Raw genomic sequence first — 21,566 nt, forward strand, 5'->3', positions numbered from 1 at the left:
TTCTTTTGACGAGGATCTGATATTACGGAAATGGCCAATGTGGTAGGATGTGTATTGTATTTTTCCCGTCTCATCATTATAAAAGTCAGATGACAGACTGGTGGAAGGAAGAGAAAGCAGTGACAGAGACGATCAGCATAATTCCTATGGTTAGTGATCCACAGAAATACCATGAAAGAAAAAAAAATAGCAAGAGACAGTTTGCGACATAGCACAAGATGCCACTCAACAAAATAAGAATAGATGTAAGAGTCACGAAAAAGAACCTCAAAATAGTCCGCTACACAATTTATAAGATGTTGTTATAAGGTCAGAATTACTCTGCACTAGCATACTCTAAAGATTTGTAAACTAATTTAAAAAGCTTGCATGAATAGAATAATCTAATGGTACCTCTCCGATTCAGCTTAATACCACTTTATTATATTGTCTTTAAATGTCAAAATGAGAAGAATGATAAATGAACCTCAGACAGATGTGTGAGATTTTTCTCACTTCTCACTTCAGACAAATAATGACAAGCTCAGTCTCAGAAATGAGGGTGACTTGAGCAAGTTCATTTAAAACAGGAACACTGGATGAGCAGTCATGAGCATGAGTTGAACGAGTTATCTCAAAGTCACAGATTACTGGGAGTCAAAATATCGATTATTTCAGAAGACATTTGTCGATTCTTGTCCTCAGCTTCACCGCCATCTAGCGGCCGTGAGTCAGTACTGCACATCGACTTTGTCACGCTGCGTCAAACTTTCGTCATTAAAAATGCGATTTCGTGCTTTGTTATAAATAATACTGAGTAGCCGTGTGTGTTGCAGATGATCAGTGCTCCTGTAAAGTGCAGAAGTGTGAGCTGGAGGTTCACGGTGACGGTCCGGTCACATGAGCCGCGTTCATGTGACCGTTCACGTGTTTTCCAGTCACCATAAAGGAGGGGGCTGCCGCTCAGGGTGAGTCCGGCTCTGTCTGCGGGACCTGCTGCCGATCAACACGCCGAGTCCACCCGACCGATCACTAACCCACCGCAGGTACATGTTTGGGATTGTTATTTAAAGATTTGGGGTCTTTTTTTTTTATATAACGGATAGTCAGCAGCGGATTCCGGTAACATTCTGTCTTGACTATGTCTTAAACAGGCTGCTTTATATTTATACTATTGTCTCTCTTCGTTTATATCCATGAGAGAAACAAAGTGTTCCCGCCACCAGTCACGTTATCTGACCTGCTTGGTTTGTTGTTGTTTTTCACTGGCTTATACATGTTTAGTAAATGTGAACCATGTAAACATGTCTCTATCAGACACTTTCATGAAATTACAATTCTGAAGCTTCACTGACTCTGGAACATAACACTGATGTTTGCCAGAGAAATAGAAAGTGAAACTGGATCATTCATAGATTTCTGCCTCGAGAATAAGGTTGGGACTATGTTATGCGCATGTCATTCAACCAGGAACCTGAGTAAAGTGATAAGATTCAGCTCAATTTGCAGCTCAGTCTGGTTCAATGTTCACTTTAGGTCAACATGAGAGAAGAACAAGCAGGCCTGCAGTCTAAGAAATGAGGAAGTGAATGTTATCTCTCTGGAGACCAACAGAGAGCGAAGCAGGCTCACTAGACCATGACCTTATTCATATACGTACAGTTATTGGCAAAAACACAAGTAGAGCATTGATATGTGTCACCAAGATAAGCTGAGATGTTGTTCACGACCAAAGCAGATAAGAGCTGCAGCAAAGGGCTGCTTCTCCTTAACTCACCTCAGCTTGGCATGTTTTATATAACACTCAGTGGCTTTACTAATTTGAGGAACTGGTTCTGTGGTTCTGTAAATCCTGCTGAGTCAGCCTGTTATGACACTGCTGATAGTCATGGATGTGATTGAAACTGCTGTGCCATATAGAAAGTGAACAAAACCTAAAACTGTGATTTTTTTTTTCCTTTCTGGAGTTGATGTTTTTGCTCACCGAGCAGGTTGTGCAGAAATTGTGTGGTCACAGCTAAAGCAGCCACATACTGAGAGTACATGTGTAACATAGAAAATGATTTGTGAAGGGGATTTTTTTTTTTTCCAGTTCTTGCTTCCTCTTATGTACTTTTTGCTGACATTAATCAGACTCACTCATGTGATGTGAAAGTGGTTTCTCAAGCAGTCAGATGATGTGTTTGTCAGACCGGGACATGCCAAACCAGGTGTGCTGCGTGTTTTTAAAGGTGCCCAACAAACAAGTAGGCGGTGTGGCTGTGATCCAGAGTGAACATTGTTCACATAATGAAGTCATGTAAGATGATGCTTCTGTGTGGGTGACTTGTATTTTACCCCACTAGAGCAGGAAGGGAATTTAACATATAAATTAGTCACTTATGTTGTACAGATTACAGTGACCTGCCCCAGTTTCTTTTTTAAAGGGAACACCCAAATTACCCATCATGATCTTTGTTCTTTTTATCTGAGGGCGTTGTCCGCTCACCCCTCGGTGTCTGCATTAGTATTGATTTTAGTTTCTTTTCATTCAAAAGGCGCTCTCTGGTTCTGCTTTATCACGTGTTGCGATCTCTAATGCATCTCACCCATCACAGAGAAGTTCTTTTCCTCTGGAGCCATTTGTGAAACACCCCCGTGTTTTCACATTTGCTTCATAGATGATACTTTCTCCCTGCAACTCACCTGACATTGACATTATTTTACATTAGAACCATAGAATTACCTGATTTATTTTTCAGAATGTGCAGAATGTACCTGTCGGTCTGTTGACTCGGGGTGTTCTGATGCAGTTTGAGTCCTTGACTGACTTGACTCCACTTCTAGTTTCAGCCAACGAGACGGTCTCTAATCAGCTGTGAGCTTTATGTTCTTTGCACCGGTCTAGCTCCCAGAGGAGTGTGTCTAAGTAGGAATTAACATGTTTTCAAGTGTAACATTGGAATACCTCAGCCTAATGTCATGCTTGAAGTCTTTAGAGTTTTCACAAACTGTTCTGCTTCATGCTGATGTGTCCTCTGAGCCGATCTCAGCTGATCATGGTCCAAGGCAGAGCGTGGCCCTGAACGGACGACCAGTCCATCACAGAGACACACAACCACGTTTATTCAGATCGGCTCACTTGTGAACAGCTTTAGTGATTCAGAAACTCTTAAGTTCCTGTAGTTCAGAGTACACGCACTGTGAATAACAGAGAATTCTGTATTTCTCAGCCAAAATGTGGCGTGCAGCGCTCTCGCTATTGGCTGCCAGCTTGGCGTTGAGCCTGGCCAGGCCTCAGCTCCGGCCTCTGTCCAGTGAAATGATCGACCACATCAACAAGCTGAACACAACCTGGAAGGTAAGTTTTTATTTCCTCACAGATGTGAAGTCAGTCACTGAGACTAAATGTTGTTTTTTGCCGTGCAGGCTGGTCACAATTTCAAAAACGCTGACTACAGCTATGTCAAAAAGCTCTGCGGGACATGGCTGAAGGGACCAAAACTGCCTATCATGTGAGTTCCAGCCGTTATTTTTCTGATCGTTATAAAGTTTAACAAATATACATCAGCACAGTGAATGTTAGCATAAGACATTTTATTTTCATCTTCTTCATCTTCATCTTCATGGTGATCTGGATGAATTTGACGCTGATTTCAGTATCATTGAGGGAGATATTTGATTACCGTACTTATATGAGACACAACTCGATGAAAGTATATGGGAACACACAGTGACAGCAGTTTTCTTCCTCAGGGTTCAGTACGCTGGAAACGTTAAGCTCCCTGATGAGTTTGACCCCAGAGACCAGTGGCCCAACTGCCCCACACTGAAGGAGATCAGAGATCAGGGCTCCTGTGGCTCCTGCTGGGTGAGAACATCAAAAACCTCAGAGATACCGTCTTTAGAATCAGGAAAAAAAAAAGACCTCTAAGCGGCGGTCGTGTTGCCGTTGTCTGATTTTGATGCTACTCCAGAGTGGGAAACTGTTTCAAAGTTGCATGTCTTGCTTGTTTCCTTCAGGCTTTCGGTGCCACAGAGGCCATGTCTGACCGTATATGTATCCACAGTAACGGTAAGGTCAGTGTGGACATCTCTGCCCAGGATCTGCTGACCTGCTGTGACGAGTGTGGCATGGGGTGAGATGCAGAGAACTTTTTTTTTCTCTTTTTACCGTGACGTACTACATGTGGAGGATAGTCATGCCACGAGAAATTTCAAATGAGCTGGAAATTATTGTGTGGAAAAAAGAAAGAAGTCTGATTGGGTACGAAGATACACTCGGCCAACCTGTAGAGAGCAGACCGACGCAGACTGGCCCACATAAAGTCAAGTTTGTTCAGTACATTGATTATTGAGGTCAGTGAGTGGCTCAGTGGTGAAGTGGTTAGTAAAGTTGTGAAAACCGTCAAGCTGCAGAGTCGAGAAAGTCAGTGGGTTTTTGCGTGAACGTTTGTTTTAGACCTGCACTGATATTCAGTCCCGCATAGTTCAGAGTTGGGAGATTTCACATGATTATAGCAATTATTTACTGTCGTTCATCATATATTGATGAAAGCTCACTTTTGTGCGCTGTGTGGTCTAAATATGTGAAGGTGAATACACAGAGTGTTTAATGTATTGCCTGTTTTTGTTTGGGGTTTTAGCTGTAATGGCGGATACCCGACAGCTGCCTGGGACTTCTGGACCAAGGAGGGCCTTGTCTCTGGAGGCCTGTATGACTCCCATATTGGTGAGTTTGTGTCTTGGACGTAGTTAACATCGGTAGGATTAAGTTGATCTTAACGAACAGAAACCAGTGTGATATTCCCATAAGAAGGATCGCAGAAAGTTGTGTGTTTGTGCGACTGAGTGTGTCTCCATGCGCCCAGGCTGCCGGCCCTACACCATCGCCCCCTGTGAGCACCATGTGAACGGCAGCAGGCCTCCGTGCACTGGGGAAGGCGGCGACACACCGGAGTGTGTCCATTCATGCGAGTCTGGTTACACCCCAGGCTACACAGCCGACAAGCACTACGGTAAATGATTCACTCTATTTCTATCATCCCTCACATCGCTGCATCCTCACTGTCATTTCCAGCTTTAATGCTTAAGAGACCCTCTTGATTCTTAGATTTTTAGAAAATCTGATTGTATCAGAGATTCAGGTTGTTCTAACACAGTTACAACTTTGTTACGGTTAAATATGATTCTAACCTTCATGTTGATGAACAAACATGCATACAGGAGGTCCTCACACACAGTGTGTTGCAGGTAAAACAGCTTACAACGTTCTGTCCGAGGAGAGGGAAATTCAGCTTGAGCTCTACAAGAACGGCCCAGCAGAAGGAGCGTTTACAGTCTACGAGGACTTTTTGCTCTATAAGAGCGGTGAGCAAGTCGACGCCGACCCAACATTTCACTCACTGCCGATCAGAGTAACAGTTCTTATTTGTCTTTTCCCTCTGTGTATTCATTAACTTAATTTTTTTAATTCTTCAGGCGTTTACCAGCACGTTTCTGGCTCCGCTCTGGGTGGACATGCCATCAAGGTAATGGGCTGGGGCGTGGAGGACGGCGTCCCCTACTGGCTCTGCGCCAACTCCTGGAACACTGACTGGGGTGATAATGGTAAGCAGAGATGGAGAGTTTATTTATTTGACCCGTTTTGATTTGGATTTATTAAAACTTGAGTGTAATGTTTCACTAAACAATAGCCTCAAGCTATCAAAGGACCATTTTTCTCAGACTTAACATTGTACCCTTGTTATATGTGCTTCACTTTAGTACTACTTTTACTTATTGACATTTTCTATCTAAGACCCTTTTTTATATATCGTCACATATGAATTCTTATTTACCCTTTTATTTTTTGGTGTAAAAAAACACTAAATGAATGTCAGCATTTACAGTAATAATGGCAATACAATTGAGATTTAAACTACAGAATAGCATAAGGTTTGTCAAGCACCGAATAGATTTATGACTTTCCTCACATCATTTGTGAAACCTGACACTTAAAAACTGAAAAATCTTTTATGTTTTGATGTAATTTTGTGAGCAGGGACTTTTTCAGACCAGGAGCATATCACACCTGCGTTCAGACATTAAAAGTTTCTCATGTTTTACAAGTTTCTGAAGCCTCAGATTCAGTTACTGTAGTGATGAATCAAAAACTGAGACATTAAAGTCAATGCTTAAACTCCACGTTTCGCATTAACTCAGATGTTTTTTGGTTTTTTTTGACAGTAAGGTATACATTTAAAGCAGATCAAAATTGTGACAGCGACTTTTTTAATCAAATGAACAACTATTTATGTTGTCATTTTTAATCATTTTATTTTTATTTTTGAAACTTAATCTGGAAACTTTGTTCATTTGACATGATTGGTAAAAACAGTGAAAAAACTGGCTTCAGATCAGAAAAAAATCTACATTGTGGGCTTGCGCTTTTTTTTTTTTGCAGTAGTAGTATTTTGTCTGTTTTATTAGACCAACACACGTTTTGAAAATATTCTTCTGACACAATATTCAAAACCTCTCATTTTGGTTCCATACTCACTCATTCCGATATTTACCCATTTTGACACAAAATGTTCACTTGCTGCCTAATATATCCCAACCACGAATAGGAGCTATGATAAAGACCTCAGTGTTATTTACATCACCTGTTACTGATCATATATATGACCGTTATTGATGTGTTGGTGTTTGATGCTGAGTTTGACTGGCTTTCTTGCCTGTGGTCACCAGGATTCTTTAAAATCCTCCGTGGATCGGATCACTGCGGCATCGAGTCTGAGATTGTAGCAGGGATTCCCAAGTAAAACCTGAGGTAAAACCAAACCGAGTTCTAATGGAGAACAAACCAATCTGTGTTTTTCAATAAACAACTCCGGAATTGTGTTACTCCTTCCTCGTGGGGATCTCATGAACTATCATCACCTTTTCAGTCTGAAGATAAATACGTGTGCTCATCCTGTTTCAAATCTTGACCTCATCAAAGAATTTAAAGCATTGATTTTGACTTCCAATTTTTTTTCTTTTTCTTGCAGGCTTGAGCTGCAGCGTCACATCGACAGTAGAGGGCGACACACTCCTCTTTCTTGAAACAGAACAACATTGACAACATTTAAATCCCACTCTTACTGCTTCTATTTGTTGTTGAAGCTCACTGATCACTTTGCACAAATGTCATAAGGTTTTCTGTTCGTATGAAAACATCACACAGCCTTCACTTGGTAGAGCCTCACCTGCAGATGGGAAACGACAGCAACAACGTGCCTGTAAACGAAACCTCACTGATAATCTGGTAGATTCTATGTAAACCGTTGCTGATCTTCCTTTTTTTTTTCATTTCGAACATTGTTTTTATTAGAGTTGTACAGGAAGAAAACACGTAATAAAATGCACTTTCATTTTATTTTACCTGACTTGTTCTTAAGCAGATTTTTAGATAAGTGATCAGATTTGGCCCCACACCACTTTTGTTTGCCCCTGTGGAAATAGTGTGGAATCTCAGAGTAATGCAAATATAAATGTCCGCCTAACTGACTGAGTAAGGTCTGTGTGAATGTTTCCAGCTTGTGGTGATTTCAGCTTTCATATTGATTTTTTTAGGGTTTTTATTTTAGATGTAGTAAAACATCAGATGATGCATTTGTCAGTATTTGAAACAGAGTGTTTTGTCTGCCTATATTTGCCCTTTTTTGGCAAGAATCTGTTCTGTTTTGAAATAAACTGATGAATTGTTCCCTATTATGGGATCTCATTCAACTTGTCTGTTTACTTTTAACTGATTGTACAAGTCACATCTCCTAATTTAGAAAATAATGTGATTTCAAAATGAAAAGCCACTGATGTTTATTGTGAATACTTCAGTTTGCACTGATTAAAAACTTAAACACTTCTAGATAATGTCTAAAACCTGATTCAATTTAAAAATTTGAAATCCTGGAGTTACAGCTGGAGTCATCCCCTGTAACCATATTTTGGATGAAGCCATATAAAAGTAACCTTGCACAGCAGATGGGCCTGCCTGATTCCGTTCCTGAAATCCTGCTCCGTGGCGGACACATGAAACTGTCCATCTGGCGTGTCAGGTTAACATAAAAGATGGATATATGGAATGACTAATTGACTAGTATTTTATGGTTAAACATCTACAAACATCATAAAGTGCTGACATGGCCTGCATACTTTATGGTACAGAATTTAAACTAACACAAGGCAAAGAAAGCAAGTCTTTAATTGCGCATTTAACATGAGCACTGTTATTGACATTGTGATTCTTCACTGTGGTCCACGTCCGGAACTAGGGACATGTGCGTCCTGCTGATACGGACCCTGATGAGGCGTGTGGAGAGTCAGAGGGTTTTCATTGTGAAATCCAGAAGCAGAATGATCGCGAGTTAGATGCCGAAAATATAACATATTTTTAGGAAACTGTTCTCACCTCATCGAGTTAATTTTTAAACACTATCAAGAGAAATATGAGGTCATGAGATAAGACATTTCCGCCTTGTTGTCGGAGAAAACAAACACGGCTCCTCCCCTTGGACTAAAAAGAGTGTTCATTTTAAGTGACGGCGTATACCGGCGGTACACCTTGGTGGGGTCACTTCTAAACGAAACGTGGAGAGATGATTACAGTTTTAAAACGTTGACGTGTTCATGTTAACGCAAATAATAGGAAAACTGAAGTAGTTCTGCTATTTATTTCCCCCCACCTATGCCGGATATGTTACGTATGTGCTCCATTACCTGTGCCGGGACACTCCGGTAAACAAATCGAGCAGCCCAGCGGGCGCTCGGCCATTCACTGGTGCAGCCAGCGGAAACTGCTGGTTCATTTCCACCGCGAGTCTCTGCAGGCGGCCGCGCGAGAGAGCGATGGAGGGGGGAGGCAGGGTCTCCTGGATGAAGTATGGCTCTGCCGTGTCGCTCTTCGTGGTCCTGCTGGCCTTCTGGTTCCGCTCACCGCAGCGCGCGGGGCTGGACGACCGGCTGGACGCGGTCCTGTCCTCCCTGCTCCGGGCGGAGCGCAAAGTCGGGATGAATAACGTCGCCAGACCGAAAGTGGCCATCGGTAGGTGCAGGTGGTGAGAGCCGGCTAGCAGCAGCTAGCCTCACCTGGTTACAGCCTCTGTGGAGGTTTATGCTGATTAATAATCTATCGGGTTAAAAACAAACTGCGGTCCAGATGATGGCACTGAAGGGAGGAGGCTGCTCCAGAGTAGCGTTACATCCTTACTTCATTTCACCAGGATAACGTTGCAGCTGTAGATCAGCTGACAGTTTAAATGACAGGCATATAAATACATTTTGTGCACACTGTAACATTACTGCTTGAATTACAAACTAGTTTGTAAGTAAATAGTTGATCCAGAAAAGGCATGTGGACACAGACGCTGCTCGGTGTGTTGATGCTGAGATGCTGAGATGGAGGGAGGTGGAGGTGGAAGAAGAGGTGACTCTGAAGTGATCAGACAACTAAGGAACAGTTTGTGCTGACCCTCTATGCAGATTTGCAGGACTTCATGTGATGAGGGGAAACCACAAGGGCAGGAAAACATGATGCAGCCAGAATGAGTGTGTTTTTCATGAATGCAGATGGAGCCATCTGTGGTGGAATGGAAAATGGAGTGTATTTAAGGTGAACCGATACAGTTCATACCTAAAGTACTCCTGAAGAGGAGCAGACTTTTAAATATTAAATATAAGGCTTCATATGTCTTCTGAACGTCAATACAGCTGGAAGGTGCAGGAGGATGTGAAACTGCTCAAGCTGATGAAGTGACCACTCATTGAGAGCAGAGTGGATTTAAAGGGACAGGGGGTACAAATAATGCCTCTAATGACATTGAACTTCAAAATACTCTCCCAATTATTCAGGAATAAGTATTCTGGTTAAATTCTGTATTTCACTGAGTTTAGACAAATATCTACAGAACAGTAGCACTCTCTGGACTTTATGAAGACATGCATTTATCATGTTTTTTATTTAACTCGGCTGAGTGCTGATCCTTAAGTCCAGACAGATTGTAAGCATAGACACATTGGTCAGGTAATGAGGGTGCTTCTTTCCCCACCAATCTCACCTGACATCAGACATCAAGCCCATCCTTGATCTGAATCCTTCATAGTAGTTTGAGGTACAAATCACAAACCTCCTTTTTCCGAAAAGAGAGCAAGGACACAAGCAAAAGACACATACGTTTTTGAGATGTGATACGGAATGAAATTCAGTGCTTTGATAATGGTCTTCCAGGAATGTGAAATGATGTTCTAGCATAATCTGAACCAACCCTTTTTGTAAATTGCCATTAACAGGAAAGCTTAAAGCGAAACCTTTAATTGTATAAGTAACTGTATTTGATCAATTTCTTCAGTATTTTTACAAATTAAACAGTTATGTTAATACTCGTCAAATCCACAGTTAAATAGTTGTTTTACACAAAAAATGTGCAGCTTTGGTAAAATTTTGAACATTTAAGAAAATAGCTAGTTCTGTTGTTTTTATAATCACCCTTTTACTTTGACTTAAGTATTGCAGTGTGTCTTTATAACATTGAAGTATGTTAAATATCCTTCTATTACCAATTGTTCAATCATTTGCACTCTCATAGGCTACTATAGAGAATATAAGGTAAAATGAGATGATTAAATTGGTTTGTCTGTTTCAGTTCTGACGACAAATGTACAGTCAGATTTAAATCTGTGTGCTGGTACTTTGTACTGTGATATTTTCATGCCCTCCTGTCTTTACAACTGTTTGTCGTTCCTGCTCAGATTAAAGCCTGGAATCGTATCTTTTTGAACAATTAGGCTGATGTTTCACTGAATGTTATCTGTGCAACCTTTGCCCAGCTGAACAAGTCGAGCCTCTCCAACTTGTTATGTTGTAACAGCTGCTGAAAATCCACAACTTGAGAAACACATCATGTTGCACATGTTTCACACAGAAAAACACAAAAAGTGCACCATTGATCAGTTTATTCCTCTGTTTGCAGCTATTTTGTATCAATTCTCAGGTTTAAATCTATGTAGCATAAAACTGATTGAACTCAATCAACACAATGATCTTTGGTTGCTATAATTGATCATTTTAATTCTTTTTGTAGAGTACTTTTTTTTAAATTTTGTATTTCTTCCACTGATTCAGTCTAAAACAGGTCAAACTCTTCCCTATTCCTCTCTTTCTAAACCCTTTATATATAATACAATCTTCACAAAAGCCATGACTAATTTTCTTTTTCGAGTCACGCAACCTGAAATCCTTTCCTTTTCGTACTAATGGTGCCAAAAGTTTGTTGCTCTGGAAGCTTTGTAATTTTTGACAGGTTGTTATTAGACTTTCATCATGAGAAAGTGAATTTTTTTAGTTGCAGGGTGAAAAACTGAAGCATTATCAGGTTTTGGATAAGACTTGTCTTCATTTTGTCAAATATCAAATCATTAATTGATTGACGATATAACGAACAGCCGAAGCAACAGTAGTTGATCCTTCATGCTGACCTTTGTTCAGACCTGACGTGGAATGCTCCTGGCTCAGAGCGTTGTTGAAAAAGTGCAGTGAGTGGGTTGCTGAGACTTTGAGGTTGTGTGTTTTGGCAGCGAGCACTGCGGCAGCATGTTGTAATTTAAATTCTGCCCTGTTTGCAAAACTTTGCCCTTCGATTAGAAATGTTGCTTTAAATTTCTTTCTACTGCTCAACTCACTGCAATGTCCGGAGGAAAATCTGTCATTAGTTGTTTTTATTTAGTTTCTGCTGTTGAGTGAGGTTTTGGTGGAAGACGATTTCTTCTCTACCTTCACCCACAGGTTTCGGAGGTTGTGTCGACCTGATCGTCGATGGCGTGTCGCTGCTCAATAAGATCGGCCTCCCTGCCACAGATCAGCCGCTCCATCATGACTACCTGGAAAACCCAGAGCAGTTGGCGCAGAGCTTTGCATACTTCTTTGCTCCGGGAGCAGCTGCAGAGTAAGTCATAGCAACACATGTTCACACAAACCTGTGCTTCTGCAAATGCTTCTTGTTTATATCTTTCTATTGTCATCCAATATATATATTTTTTTTGTATAGAATAAGGATCATATTAAGTTCTGTTATATTATTAAACTTATTCAAACTGTTCAACTACAATGAAACGAACTGAGATTCAACAGATTCTTACATTTGCAAAACTTCTATTCAGATTCTGGAGTGCAGCGTGTAAATTACCGTAAATAATAGCGCATTAGCTGCAACCTTTGCCTTACTTCTGTGTTTGCTGTCACAAGTTATCTCGGCTTGTTTTCGTGTTAGAAAGTTTAGAAATGCAGCTTCAGGCAGACAGAGATTGGCGAGAGAGTGATAAGCATCAAGACACGAGCCTCAGAACTTCAATCTACGTGATGAAAGTTACGTTCGAAAATGTGAAAGAAAACCATGTAAAGACACTTCTGGGTGTGCGTGTGCGTGCATGCGTGCGTGCGTGTGTGTGTGTGTGTGTTTTAACATTTGGGTTTTCCGTCTCCCGCAGACGCTTTATGCTGAATGACACACTCTTCAGTGAGCTGGTGGAGGGCGCCCGGGACTTACCTGGAAACAGATGGGCCGTCGGCGGCAATGCGCCGGTAATGGCTGGTCGCATGGCAACCGAAGGCTGTGATGTGCTGCTCGGGGGGAGTTTCAGCCCCGATTTTACTGATGTCCTTTCCCAACACATTACAGGTACAGTCATTAACTTCCTCATGTCCGTACTCCATTTTGCAAAATCGTCTTCGTCCATCAGATTTTTTTGAATTTGCCTCGTTTTGTTTGCGTTGCGTTCGCAGTGGCAGGCAACGCAGTGGAAGAACCAGACATTCATCTCATCCTGGAGTATCCGTCTGGGGCCACCTGGGGCCGCTACACGTCACGTAGGGCCAACAGGTGCGTGTTGCACGTATGTTTTGGATCAATAATGGATGTGTAGCCGGTTGACTGGTCGTATGGGTTCAGTGGAGCAGACTCTCCACTGTGCACAGCAGAGCTCATGAATCTTGTGTGTGTCTGAAATGGCTCTGCTTGTGTCGGCGTCCTGCAGGTACATCATCCACAGCGACGACCACAACCCCTATCTGGATTCCATGGAGGAGTTCGCAAAGAAACTCACAGACTTTGAACCAGACCTGGTGGTGGTGGGGGGGCTGCAGATGATGGACAACTTCCCCTTCCAGTCGGGTAAGGAAGACACACCGAGTTCCAGTGGTGGTCCGCTTGATCTGGTCGCAGCTAGTGAAGCTGAGGGGAACTGCATTTGGATGCTGTCATGTTTCTCTTCAGGCTTTTGTCTGCAGCATTTCTGCGTGTGTGTTCAGTCATCCTCACAGTGTGGATCTGATACGGCTGTCATTCTGATAAAAGTGTACTCTTTTAATCTCAAGTTTGGTGCTTCGATTCCCCATCCTATTGTGCTGATGTGTGTCAGACTGGGCGAGCACCTAATTTGACAACTGCCGCCAGTTGTTGTGTTTCTGTGTGTACATGAACGTGGCTAATCATGTTGAAGCACTTTGTCACTCTTTTTGTTAGTGAAGTTCGTCTTTTTACGGTGACAGCAGCAGCTTTTCCAGCCTGCCATTATCCCGTTACGTTGTTGTTTGATTCGGTCTGAGCTGAAGCTGTGAGTTGGTAGAATCCATTATCACAGACAGATGGCTGTGAAGTTGCCGCTTTGAACCAGGTTGTTTTTACAGCACATCAGCTGCGCCTCGTTTGTTGAGACGGCCTGTTTTATGTGTCCTGTTCTTTCTCGTTTCATTTCTCTGGTTCAGGCTCGCTCTCTTTGTCTGTTTCTCTTTTGACATCTCTCTCTTTCTGATTGTTGTCATTTTTATTTAAGTCTTCACTCTTTGATTCAATTCCTCACAGTGTTTTTTTTATTTTATTTTTTTGCCTTCTCTGACCTGACGCATGCTGCTTTTATTCCTTTAGGTGAGCGAGGCGCTCTCCTCTCCCGCCTGGCTGATCTGCTGACCTCCTCATCTCCACCGATTGGCATCCATTTTGAGATGGCCAGTTTTGTTGAGGAGAGTATAATGGAAGACTTGCTACACTACGTCATCCCTCACGTACGTATAGAAACCAGAGTGGGTGAGACTGTAGTTTTACAAACAGGTGAAAGTGCTAGCTGAGCGTTGAATAGTAGAAACCTGTCGAGGCAGGCGAGGCGAAGTGGATTTGCTTAGGTAAATGTGTTGAATACATTTGCTAACAAAAACTGACTCAACAGGAACTTTGTGTCTATGGATTTGCAATTCTGTCCTCTGCTTTACATGATATCTCCACTGAAGTCAAAACACAGAATAATTTTAGATGAGGAATAAATTTCACTCCAACTTTTGAAGCTGAATTATATTGGGTCACTTTAGTTTTGCTCCAAGTTTGATTTTTTTTTTGTGATGTTTTGTGACTGCTATAATTAAAAGCTGGTTGTATTTCCTGTTGGCCACAGCTGAAAATCCTCATTTACATTTAATTTATTTATTGCAGTCAACACAATAATTGATCTGCAGCCACCATGAAAGTAATCCTTTAGAGGCGGATAATTGTGGAGCCTGGACTACTAATGCGTCACCCATCAAGACGTGCTGCTGAGTTCATTTTCTGCTTCTCTCGATGGACTGAGGACAGTCGGTTCCACCGTGACTCATTTACTACCCTTCTGTTCCGAGATAACGTGTTTTATTGTTTCCTATCTACCGTACAAAACACGAGCCTGCACAAACATGTCGTCATGCACGGCTTCTTGCTCAAGATCCTAACCAGACACCTCGGAGAAATCTGACACCACCTTCAGCTTCAGTTTCATCGCTGCAGTCGGAGCGGAGCCTTCATAGCGAACCTAATTTAGTAACGTGTGTCGTCTGCACAGGTTGTTGAGCGCAGCGCATTAAATCCACCTCATCCCTGAAAGGTGGACTGGCGTTTCCTGAATCGTGTGTGCTGGTTCTGTTCAGTGGTCGTTCATCCCACTTCTATTCAAAGAAAGAAAAAATGCATATGATGCATAAATCCACTTTCTATTTCTATATTGCATATTCAGTTCAGCTCAAGGTCACAATAACTCCGCTTCTATAGATGTTTTAGTATAATGAATTGTTTTGTTATACATACAGAACATTCTGAAGAACCCCAGTTTAGATCTAAATGAAAATCTATATCTCCACACTAACCATTCTTTTTCTTTTTTCTTCTGTTAAGGCGGACTCTTTGGGCATGAATGAACAAGAACTTCCCAACCTGCTGAGCCTCCTGAAGGGCTCAAACATCACGGTCTTGTCCGATCCAAACCCTCGCGTGGCGACCGTCCTTGACCAGATGAGGGAAGTCTATCGCATCCTGAACCAGCGCCACAAGGACGCCGCCGCACAAAGCGAGGCCGACGGCGCCGAGGCTCAGGCGAAGCCGCTGACGCGGCTCCACGTCCACACGCTGGCCTTTCAGGCCATGATCGTAACGCGCGGGTCAAAGTGGAAGAACACCATGTCAGCCACGGCCAAGGCCTCGCTCACAGCCAACCGCCACGTCTGCGGCTCCAACGACATCGACCCGAGCAAGGCCAGGCTCATCATGGACGACTCTTTCTCCATCAGCCGGCAGGAGGGCAGTCAGCGGATCCCCCTGCAGGAGACCCGGCCCGTCAGCTGCTGGCATGAGGAGGACTACGAGATCTGCGTCGCACCCGTCCTGGTGTGCACGGAGGTTTTCCAGACTGCAGGCGGAGGAGACAACATCTCGGCTGCTGGGCTGGTGTTACAGATCTAGAGGACTCTGAATGGGCTCATGTGCAGCGCTCGCTAGAGGCTAGCAAGCATTCTTGACTCGATTTCAATCAGGGCTTGATCGAGGTGTGACGCGCTCCGGCTGTGACATCCTGACAGGTATCAGGTTATTTCTGGCTCCGCTGCAGCTCAGGGTGAGTCGCCAGGGGGAGAATTCAGAGTCAGACGATGGACTACAGCGGTTTTTAATCAGGTGAGGCCACCATACGACAAACATCAAGGATCAAAACAAAAATCTTTTCAATGATATAGTGGAAAACACTCTTCTTATTGAAAACATTTTATAAACATACAAAAGGGTGAGGTTACATATGAGATGAGTAACCTCATGGTTCCTCGAGTTCAGTCCCTATTCATCCAGTTAATTTTTCTACAGAACCTAAACATGCAGCAAACCCCATCCCGCTGTAGTCCATCATCCCACTCAGGTGTTTCAGGTGGTCTCCTCTTCTCTATTTCTACCAGGTTTCACACGGAGTCGGGATGAGGTTTGGATAAACTGAGATGCAGGTCTTTGGCTTTTTTCAATAGCAGCACAGTTTGCCCTTTTCTGTGGTGTTTTGCACAACGGCTGCCGTAAGGATAAACTCTCTCTGCCTCATTTGAACCTGAGAGTCTGCTATGCAGCAAACATCCTGAAGATTCAGAAATAGCTGAACCTTCAGTTTCTCGGCAGCATGTTAAATCGGGGTTGTCTCCTACTTGAAATGTACAGACTCCGTGCGTTTTAACCAGCATTTGACCTCACCTGCCTTTGAGACAAGTCGAGTTCTTCTTTTTCTTTTTAATGCGAGGTTCTCCTGCCTCTTCTTTCCTGTCCCATCCCCACAGGCGAGGAGAGATCTACAGCAGAAAGCTCCTGTTCTTCCCGGTATATGTGAAAAGTGTGCATTGCGGTGTGGTTGTGTTTGCCTTCGGGTTGTCATTCCTGTGTGTTTCAGCTGCAGTACCATAATGCAAAAACAAATGTAAGTTACGAGACCACTGCTGACAGCTGGATATGATGTCAATAATGTATTCTCTCTACCTCCATGATGGTTTTGTGTCTTTCACCTTTCCCCATCACTTTCATTCATCGTGTTTTCTCTCTGATCGATCGTTGTGCATCACTTTATTGCTCTTTCAGGACCAAGCGATCAGTGCGGAAAAGCAATGCTGCAAAGAAGAGTTATTGTGCATCTCCCATTACCCTCAATACAGTCACAAACAACAGTTTCATATGTTTTTTTTTTTTTTTTTTAACCAGACGTAATTTTTACTTGAACCAGTGGTGTGATTTACCATGAAAGCCCTTAATCTGCAGAGCAGAGGACAGTCTCGACATATCTGTCATTCAGTCAGTCTTCATTGCACTCAGAGTAGGATTTGTAGCCAGATACTCCGCCCTTCTTGTCTCACTACAAGAGTGACGTAACATGGTGCCTGGAGCCCCGTCACTCCTGGCGCCCACACTTTTTACAGCTCTTCACTTGACCGCTTTGGTACTCGGATTACACTAAAATCTCCATTTACTGATGCAATTGAATTTGATGTTTTATCACGTACAAAAACATTCCCGTTACAATGAAGTTTTTCACAAAGTGTACCACAGTATGTGAGTGAAATGTTTGAGTATTGATTAGTTTTTCAATCCATTTAATTGTGAGGTCTTGATAGAAAGATGGCAAAGTTGAAGATAATCTTAAAAAAAAAAAAAAAATCTCTGCATATTCGGACTGTGTTTCACTGATGCTTTGGTTTGAAGATAAATCAGCCTTATTCTGTCTTTGGTGTTTGTTGAAACGGTGAATACAGAGTTTTTTTTCTAGCACTGTACACTTTGTTTTTTCTTTCTTCTGCTGACTTTGTGATTCCAAACGGCCTGATGAGTTTTTACTGTGAACTGAAATCACAGCATGCCTTCATGCTCACATCAAGAACTGCTTTTGTTTGCCACTGCGACACTTCCCAAAGCTCTCGACAAGTCATTTCATCCATGCTGAAAGCCGTTTAACTGTATCGCGCATGTTGACTATTCAATGCAGAATCACCTGATAAACTTTTATGCTTATTGATCAGTCATGGCTTGATTGTTTGTCACAGAGGGAATAGAAAGGATTCATGATCATTTTGGCTGCAGTTTCATTTTTCTTGATTACATTTCCAATTCAGGTGACCATTTACATTAAAGCTTCTTTGCCACAACATGATTCACTATAATGATTTTCTTCTCAATGCCAGTACGGTTTACTTGGTGCCACTGCATGCAGGTAATATTTTCTGCTTTATTTTCCCAATGGATGCATCATGTGGGATTAGATTTAAATAATGAACAAGAGACTGATCCAAATTATTACTGATTATTTATTCATTATATCCGTCAGGGTTCACTGTGGCACATTTCTATGTGCAGTTCCATTTCTGCAATGTCATCAGTACAGTGTCTAAAGGACACAGGAACAAGCTCATAAAGTGCTGCATGCTGTAGCGCTGGTTCAACATTGTAAGGAGCCTGTGGTATTTTAAGACTGCATGTTGCCTCGGCTGTTATTTTGAGAACACATTCTGGGACAAGAAGATGTCTCTCGCTCAGAAATACAGTATTTACTCACCAGTTTTCACACCTCACTTCAATAGGTCATTTTACTACTGCATAGGTCTGAATGCTCAAACCATCATTTGGAGCCAAACTGTCGTCAGTGTGATGTTTGACATTAGATGATATACACATTTAAAAAACATGGAGATCCTGTTTTGTGATTCCGTTTTGAAAATCTTTAGGTCAAACTTTAAAATGAACCAGAAGTTGGGTGTGATATATAAACAAGAATACAGCAGAAAAAAAATCACACGTCAACACGGCACTGCTGTATGTAAATGTAAAATCAGATGCTCCTCTCAAAATTTGTGCCACAGTGAGTGCAGACGCTGTGACGCTGCCTACAGGCCACAGTCAGTGGTCATCTGGCTGAGAATGTCCTTATAATAGATCCGGTGGTCTTCACGGTCAGCATGTGCAGTGAGCATCTCGTCCACCTCCTCCTGTGTGAAGGGCTCGCCTGCTCATAAGAACACCATTAAGAAAAAAAAAAAGCTTTTTAGCTGATTCGAAGACAGAAAAGGTGCTTTTCAGTACAAATACTTTTTTTTTTTCTAACAATACAAAGCAAAGCCAAAAACAGCTGCATTACCTTCTTGTGTCATGTACATTGTCAACTCCTCAGGCTCCAGGTATCCTTTCTGCTCTTTGTCCAGAACCTAGCAACACGAGGTTTACAAAAAAAACATCACTATCCTCTCTGAACGGCCTCGAACAGGACTTTTATCTCAGATACTGTGCAGCTGCTTGGACTGAAGATGAAGCTTGAGCAAGCGTGTGGCGTACTAATGAAACTGCTGAGACTCTGCGTCTGCAGTCTAATCTGTGTAAAGCTTGTAAACTGTAACAACTGGAAAACAGTGATCCTTCTCACCTCAAATGCCTGAAGCAAAACATCCTCATGTATCGGAGGAAACCTAAAAAAACACAATTCAGTGTAAATAACATGACTTCAAAGTTCTAAAACAGCAAGAAAACACAACCATTGTTCATTTGTTTAACATCAATATCACAGCAGAGCATCAAGGAAAACATTTACCTCAGTTTTTCAGGAAGCAACTTAAGAAAAGAAGCATTTTCAAAATGGAAAAGCTTAAATAGAGTATAACACAATATTATCTGGTCAGGTTGACAGGCAGCTTTTCAATTTAATCCCTCATTAAATTAAATTACCTTGATGTATTTATTAACATGTAATGATAAAGAGTGATCTTACTTGTTTTCAAGAAGCACCTTGGTCATAGCTGGAAGGAATCTGTCCAGGTGGACATAACCGGAGTGGTCCTCTTCAACCTGAGAGAACCAGAAAATGCTCCTGGGTTGATGTTTGAACTATCCTCTGAATTATTCAACATGACAGATGTCACTTAAGGTAAAAACACAGCCACTTTTTTTTTTATCTTGAAAGTATGTATAACAAAAAAATTCAAACATATACCTAAAGTCACCCAAAAAGTGTTTGTGTTGTTCTGACCTCTGCTATGAAGTCAAGCAGGTCTGCCTGGGAGGGAAAGCAGCCGAGTGAGAAGATGATGGTGCCAATCTCCCTGAAAAACAACACAAGAGGTGATGTTTTAGGTAAATTACACTAGGCTGATGTCAAAGCTTCAGTAAAATACCTTTTCCAAGAGACTCAATGGGCCCAGTTAACTTTTATACAGTATTTTATTAATGTTGAGCTTTTATAACAGACAACAAAACAAAACAAACATGACAGCAAATACAAGCATGATAAGTCCTCAGACACAGAGATAAGGAAGGGAGAAAACATCTCAGAATATGAGTGTAAAGTGACAAAATACCTTGTTTAGGAAGAAAAAAACACTTACAAGACCCTGCAGAATATCAGGGATGTCACTTTACATCAAAGCAGCCTTTGCATGGCAGGTCTGCTCTGTCATTTGAGAGATGATTTAGAAATAGTCACAACAACTTTTCACACAGCTTCTCATTTCCTTGTAGTCTTGAACCTAAATGCCCTGCTGGCACCTTGAAAATCTCCCCATGCCGCTGGTCGGCTGATGGTGGCCTAGATTTTAACCCACAGGAAGAGAACACAGCTTCTTGCTGAAGGTTTATTTAAAAGTTTTTGCTGGGTAGGCTATTTGAAAAACAACCCTCAGCTGATGAGTTCTAAAGAATTAACTCAGGATTTCTCTGAATATTTTTGTTAAAAATTACATTGATTGAATCTGTGACTTTTACCCAACACTGAAGTATAAGTGGACAGCTCCACATGCAATGTAACAAAGAACTCACCTCATTTTTGTAGCTTGTTGTGCAATTAGGACAAAAACCCTAGAATGAAACCTATTATGAGATTGTAGAGGATGTTGCAGCCTGAAAGATCCTGTACCGATTCCCTGATATGCTGTTGCAATTTTATATTTTATCCCAATTTTAGGCTGGAGTTGTTGAAATGAAAATAATTTATCTGCCTCTCATAAATAATCCAGACCCAGTTAATTTTATAAACACAGTCAGTGTACAGATGTATTTTGCAATTAGCATAGAAAGAGAATTGGCAGATGGTATGAGGTTTTAATTAGAACCAATGACATAAGAGATATTTGAAATAAAATAATTAATAAACTATCTATAGCCTACAGTTGTCAGCAGTTACATTTTTTGAGTTAAGAGTGCTATAAGTTGATATTGGGTTGGCCTGGGGGACTTTCTATGCCGAGGTTTTATGTTCTCCATGTGCATACATAGGTTTTAATCTGATAAATAAATAAATAAATAAATAAATAAATAAATAAATAAATAAATAAATAAATAAATAAATAAATAAATAAATAAAAGAATTTCAATTTGAAAAAGACATTTAACTTTTTGAATGAGTCTAAAAAAACTTCCAAACAGGAGTTTTTGTGCATATAGTCTTTTCCCTTCCCACTTTTCTCTGCCATGTAAGACGTGTGTTTCAGTAATAAAATTGATAACAATAATCCTAATGTTACTGACCGGACATCCACGGTGTTGTTAGACAAATAGTCAAACGCTTCGAAAGAAACCTTGATTTTCCTCTGGATATCCGACACGATGGACTCTGACAGACAGACCGCAGACATTACAGTTAGCTTCTGTGTCTGACTCGTCAAGAGAAAACTGACCAGTCACAGCTTTGTGGTAATATGGACACTATCTGAGAGGTGAACAGGAGCAGATCGTTGTTAATGTGGTGCAGTAAATTGTACCAACCCGCTTTCTGGCCGCTGGCCGCCATCATCACAGAAG

The 21,566-nt window shown here is 41.6% G+C and overlaps 3 protein-coding genes across 4 annotated transcripts; 2 read left to right on the forward strand and 1 right to left on the reverse strand.

The window, feature by feature from the left end:
• Positions 1-867: 867 nt before the first annotated feature.
• ctsba (cathepsin Ba) lies at positions 868-7,713 on the forward strand. Of its 2 annotated transcripts, none has more exons than XM_030089114.1 (11): positions 868-1,025; positions 3,192-3,319; positions 3,388-3,473; positions 3,715-3,829; positions 3,982-4,097; positions 4,605-4,690; positions 4,830-4,976; positions 5,212-5,328; positions 5,440-5,568; positions 6,691-6,772; positions 6,993-7,713. In XM_030089114.1, the coding sequence occupies exons 2-10, from the start codon at positions 3,197-3,199 to the stop codon at positions 6,762-6,764; spliced, it is 993 nt and encodes a 330-aa protein (XP_029944974.1). In that variant the 5' UTR covers positions 868-1,025; positions 3,192-3,196; the 3' UTR covers positions 6,765-6,772; positions 6,993-7,713. The 2 variants fall into 2 exon arrangements, with proteins under 2 accessions (XP_029944974.1, XP_029944983.1); XM_030089123.1 differs by having other exon boundaries at positions 5,212-5,324; positions 5,436-5,568.
• Positions 7,714-8,796: 1,083 nt separating this feature from the next.
• Positions 8,797-17,497, forward strand: adpgk2 (ADP-dependent glucokinase 2). Its single transcript, XM_030096756.1, has 7 exons — positions 8,797-9,025; positions 11,762-11,921; positions 12,463-12,653; positions 12,758-12,854; positions 13,009-13,145; positions 13,899-14,035; positions 15,168-17,497. The coding sequence occupies exons 1-7, from the start codon at positions 8,830-8,832 to the stop codon at positions 15,729-15,731; spliced, it is 1,482 nt and encodes a 493-aa protein (XP_029952616.1). The 5' UTR covers positions 8,797-8,829; the 3' UTR covers positions 15,732-17,497.
• A 1,165-nt stretch (positions 17,498-18,662) lies between these two features.
• On the reverse strand, positions 18,663-21,403 carry drc8 (dynein regulatory complex subunit 8). Its single transcript, XM_030091392.1, has 6 exons — positions 21,294-21,403; positions 19,801-19,873; positions 19,543-19,619; positions 19,201-19,243; positions 18,919-18,985; positions 18,663-18,786 (listed from the first exon to the last, which is right to left on the reverse strand). The coding sequence occupies exons 1-6, from the start codon at positions 21,398-21,400 to the stop codon at positions 18,668-18,670; spliced, it is 486 nt and encodes a 161-aa protein (XP_029947252.1). The 5' UTR covers positions 21,401-21,403; the 3' UTR covers positions 18,663-18,667.
• Positions 21,404-21,566: the final 163 nt, after the last annotated feature.

This window comes from Salarias fasciatus, chromosome 1 (assembly GCF_902148845.1).
Source record: "Salarias fasciatus chromosome 1, fSalaFa1.1, whole genome shotgun sequence".
NCBI classification, from domain to species: domain Eukaryota; kingdom Metazoa; phylum Chordata; class Actinopteri; order Blenniiformes; family Blenniidae; genus Salarias; species Salarias fasciatus.

Bases quoted from the DNA above. Each gene is read 5' to 3' on its own strand.
- ctsba (XM_030089114.1), top strand. From the start codon at position 3,197: ATGTGGCGTGCAGCGCTCTCGCTATTGGCTGCCAGCTTGGCGTTGAGC. The intron at 4,691-4,829 runs GTGAGTTTGTGT...CCATGCGCCCAG, and splicing joins CCTGTATGACTCCCATATTG to GCTGCCGGCCCTACACCATC. The intron at 5,329-5,439 runs GTGAGCAAGTCG...TTAATTCTTCAG, and splicing joins CTTTTTGCTCTATAAGAGCG to GCGTTTACCAGCACGTTTCT.
- adpgk2 (XM_030096756.1), top strand. From the start codon at position 8,830: ATGGAGGGGGGAGGCAGGGTCTCCTGGATGAAGTATGGCTCTGCCGTG. The intron at 12,855-13,008 runs GTGCGTGTTGCA...GGCGTCCTGCAG, and splicing joins ACGTCACGTAGGGCCAACAG to GTACATCATCCACAGCGACG. The intron at 14,036-15,167 runs GTACGTATAGAA...TCTTCTGTTAAG, and splicing joins TACACTACGTCATCCCTCAC to GCGGACTCTTTGGGCATGAA.
- drc8 (XM_030091392.1), bottom strand. From the start codon at position 21,400: ATGTCTGCGGTCTGTCTGTCAGAGTCCATCGTGTCGGATATCCAGAGG. The intron at 19,874-21,293 runs GTCAGTAACATT...GTTGTTTTTCAG, and splicing joins AACAACACCGTGGATGTCCG to GGAGATTGGCACCATCATCT. The intron at 19,244-19,542 runs GTAAGATCACTC...GTGTTTTTTTAG, and splicing joins AAGGTGCTTCTTGAAAACAA to GTTTCCTCCGATACATGAGG.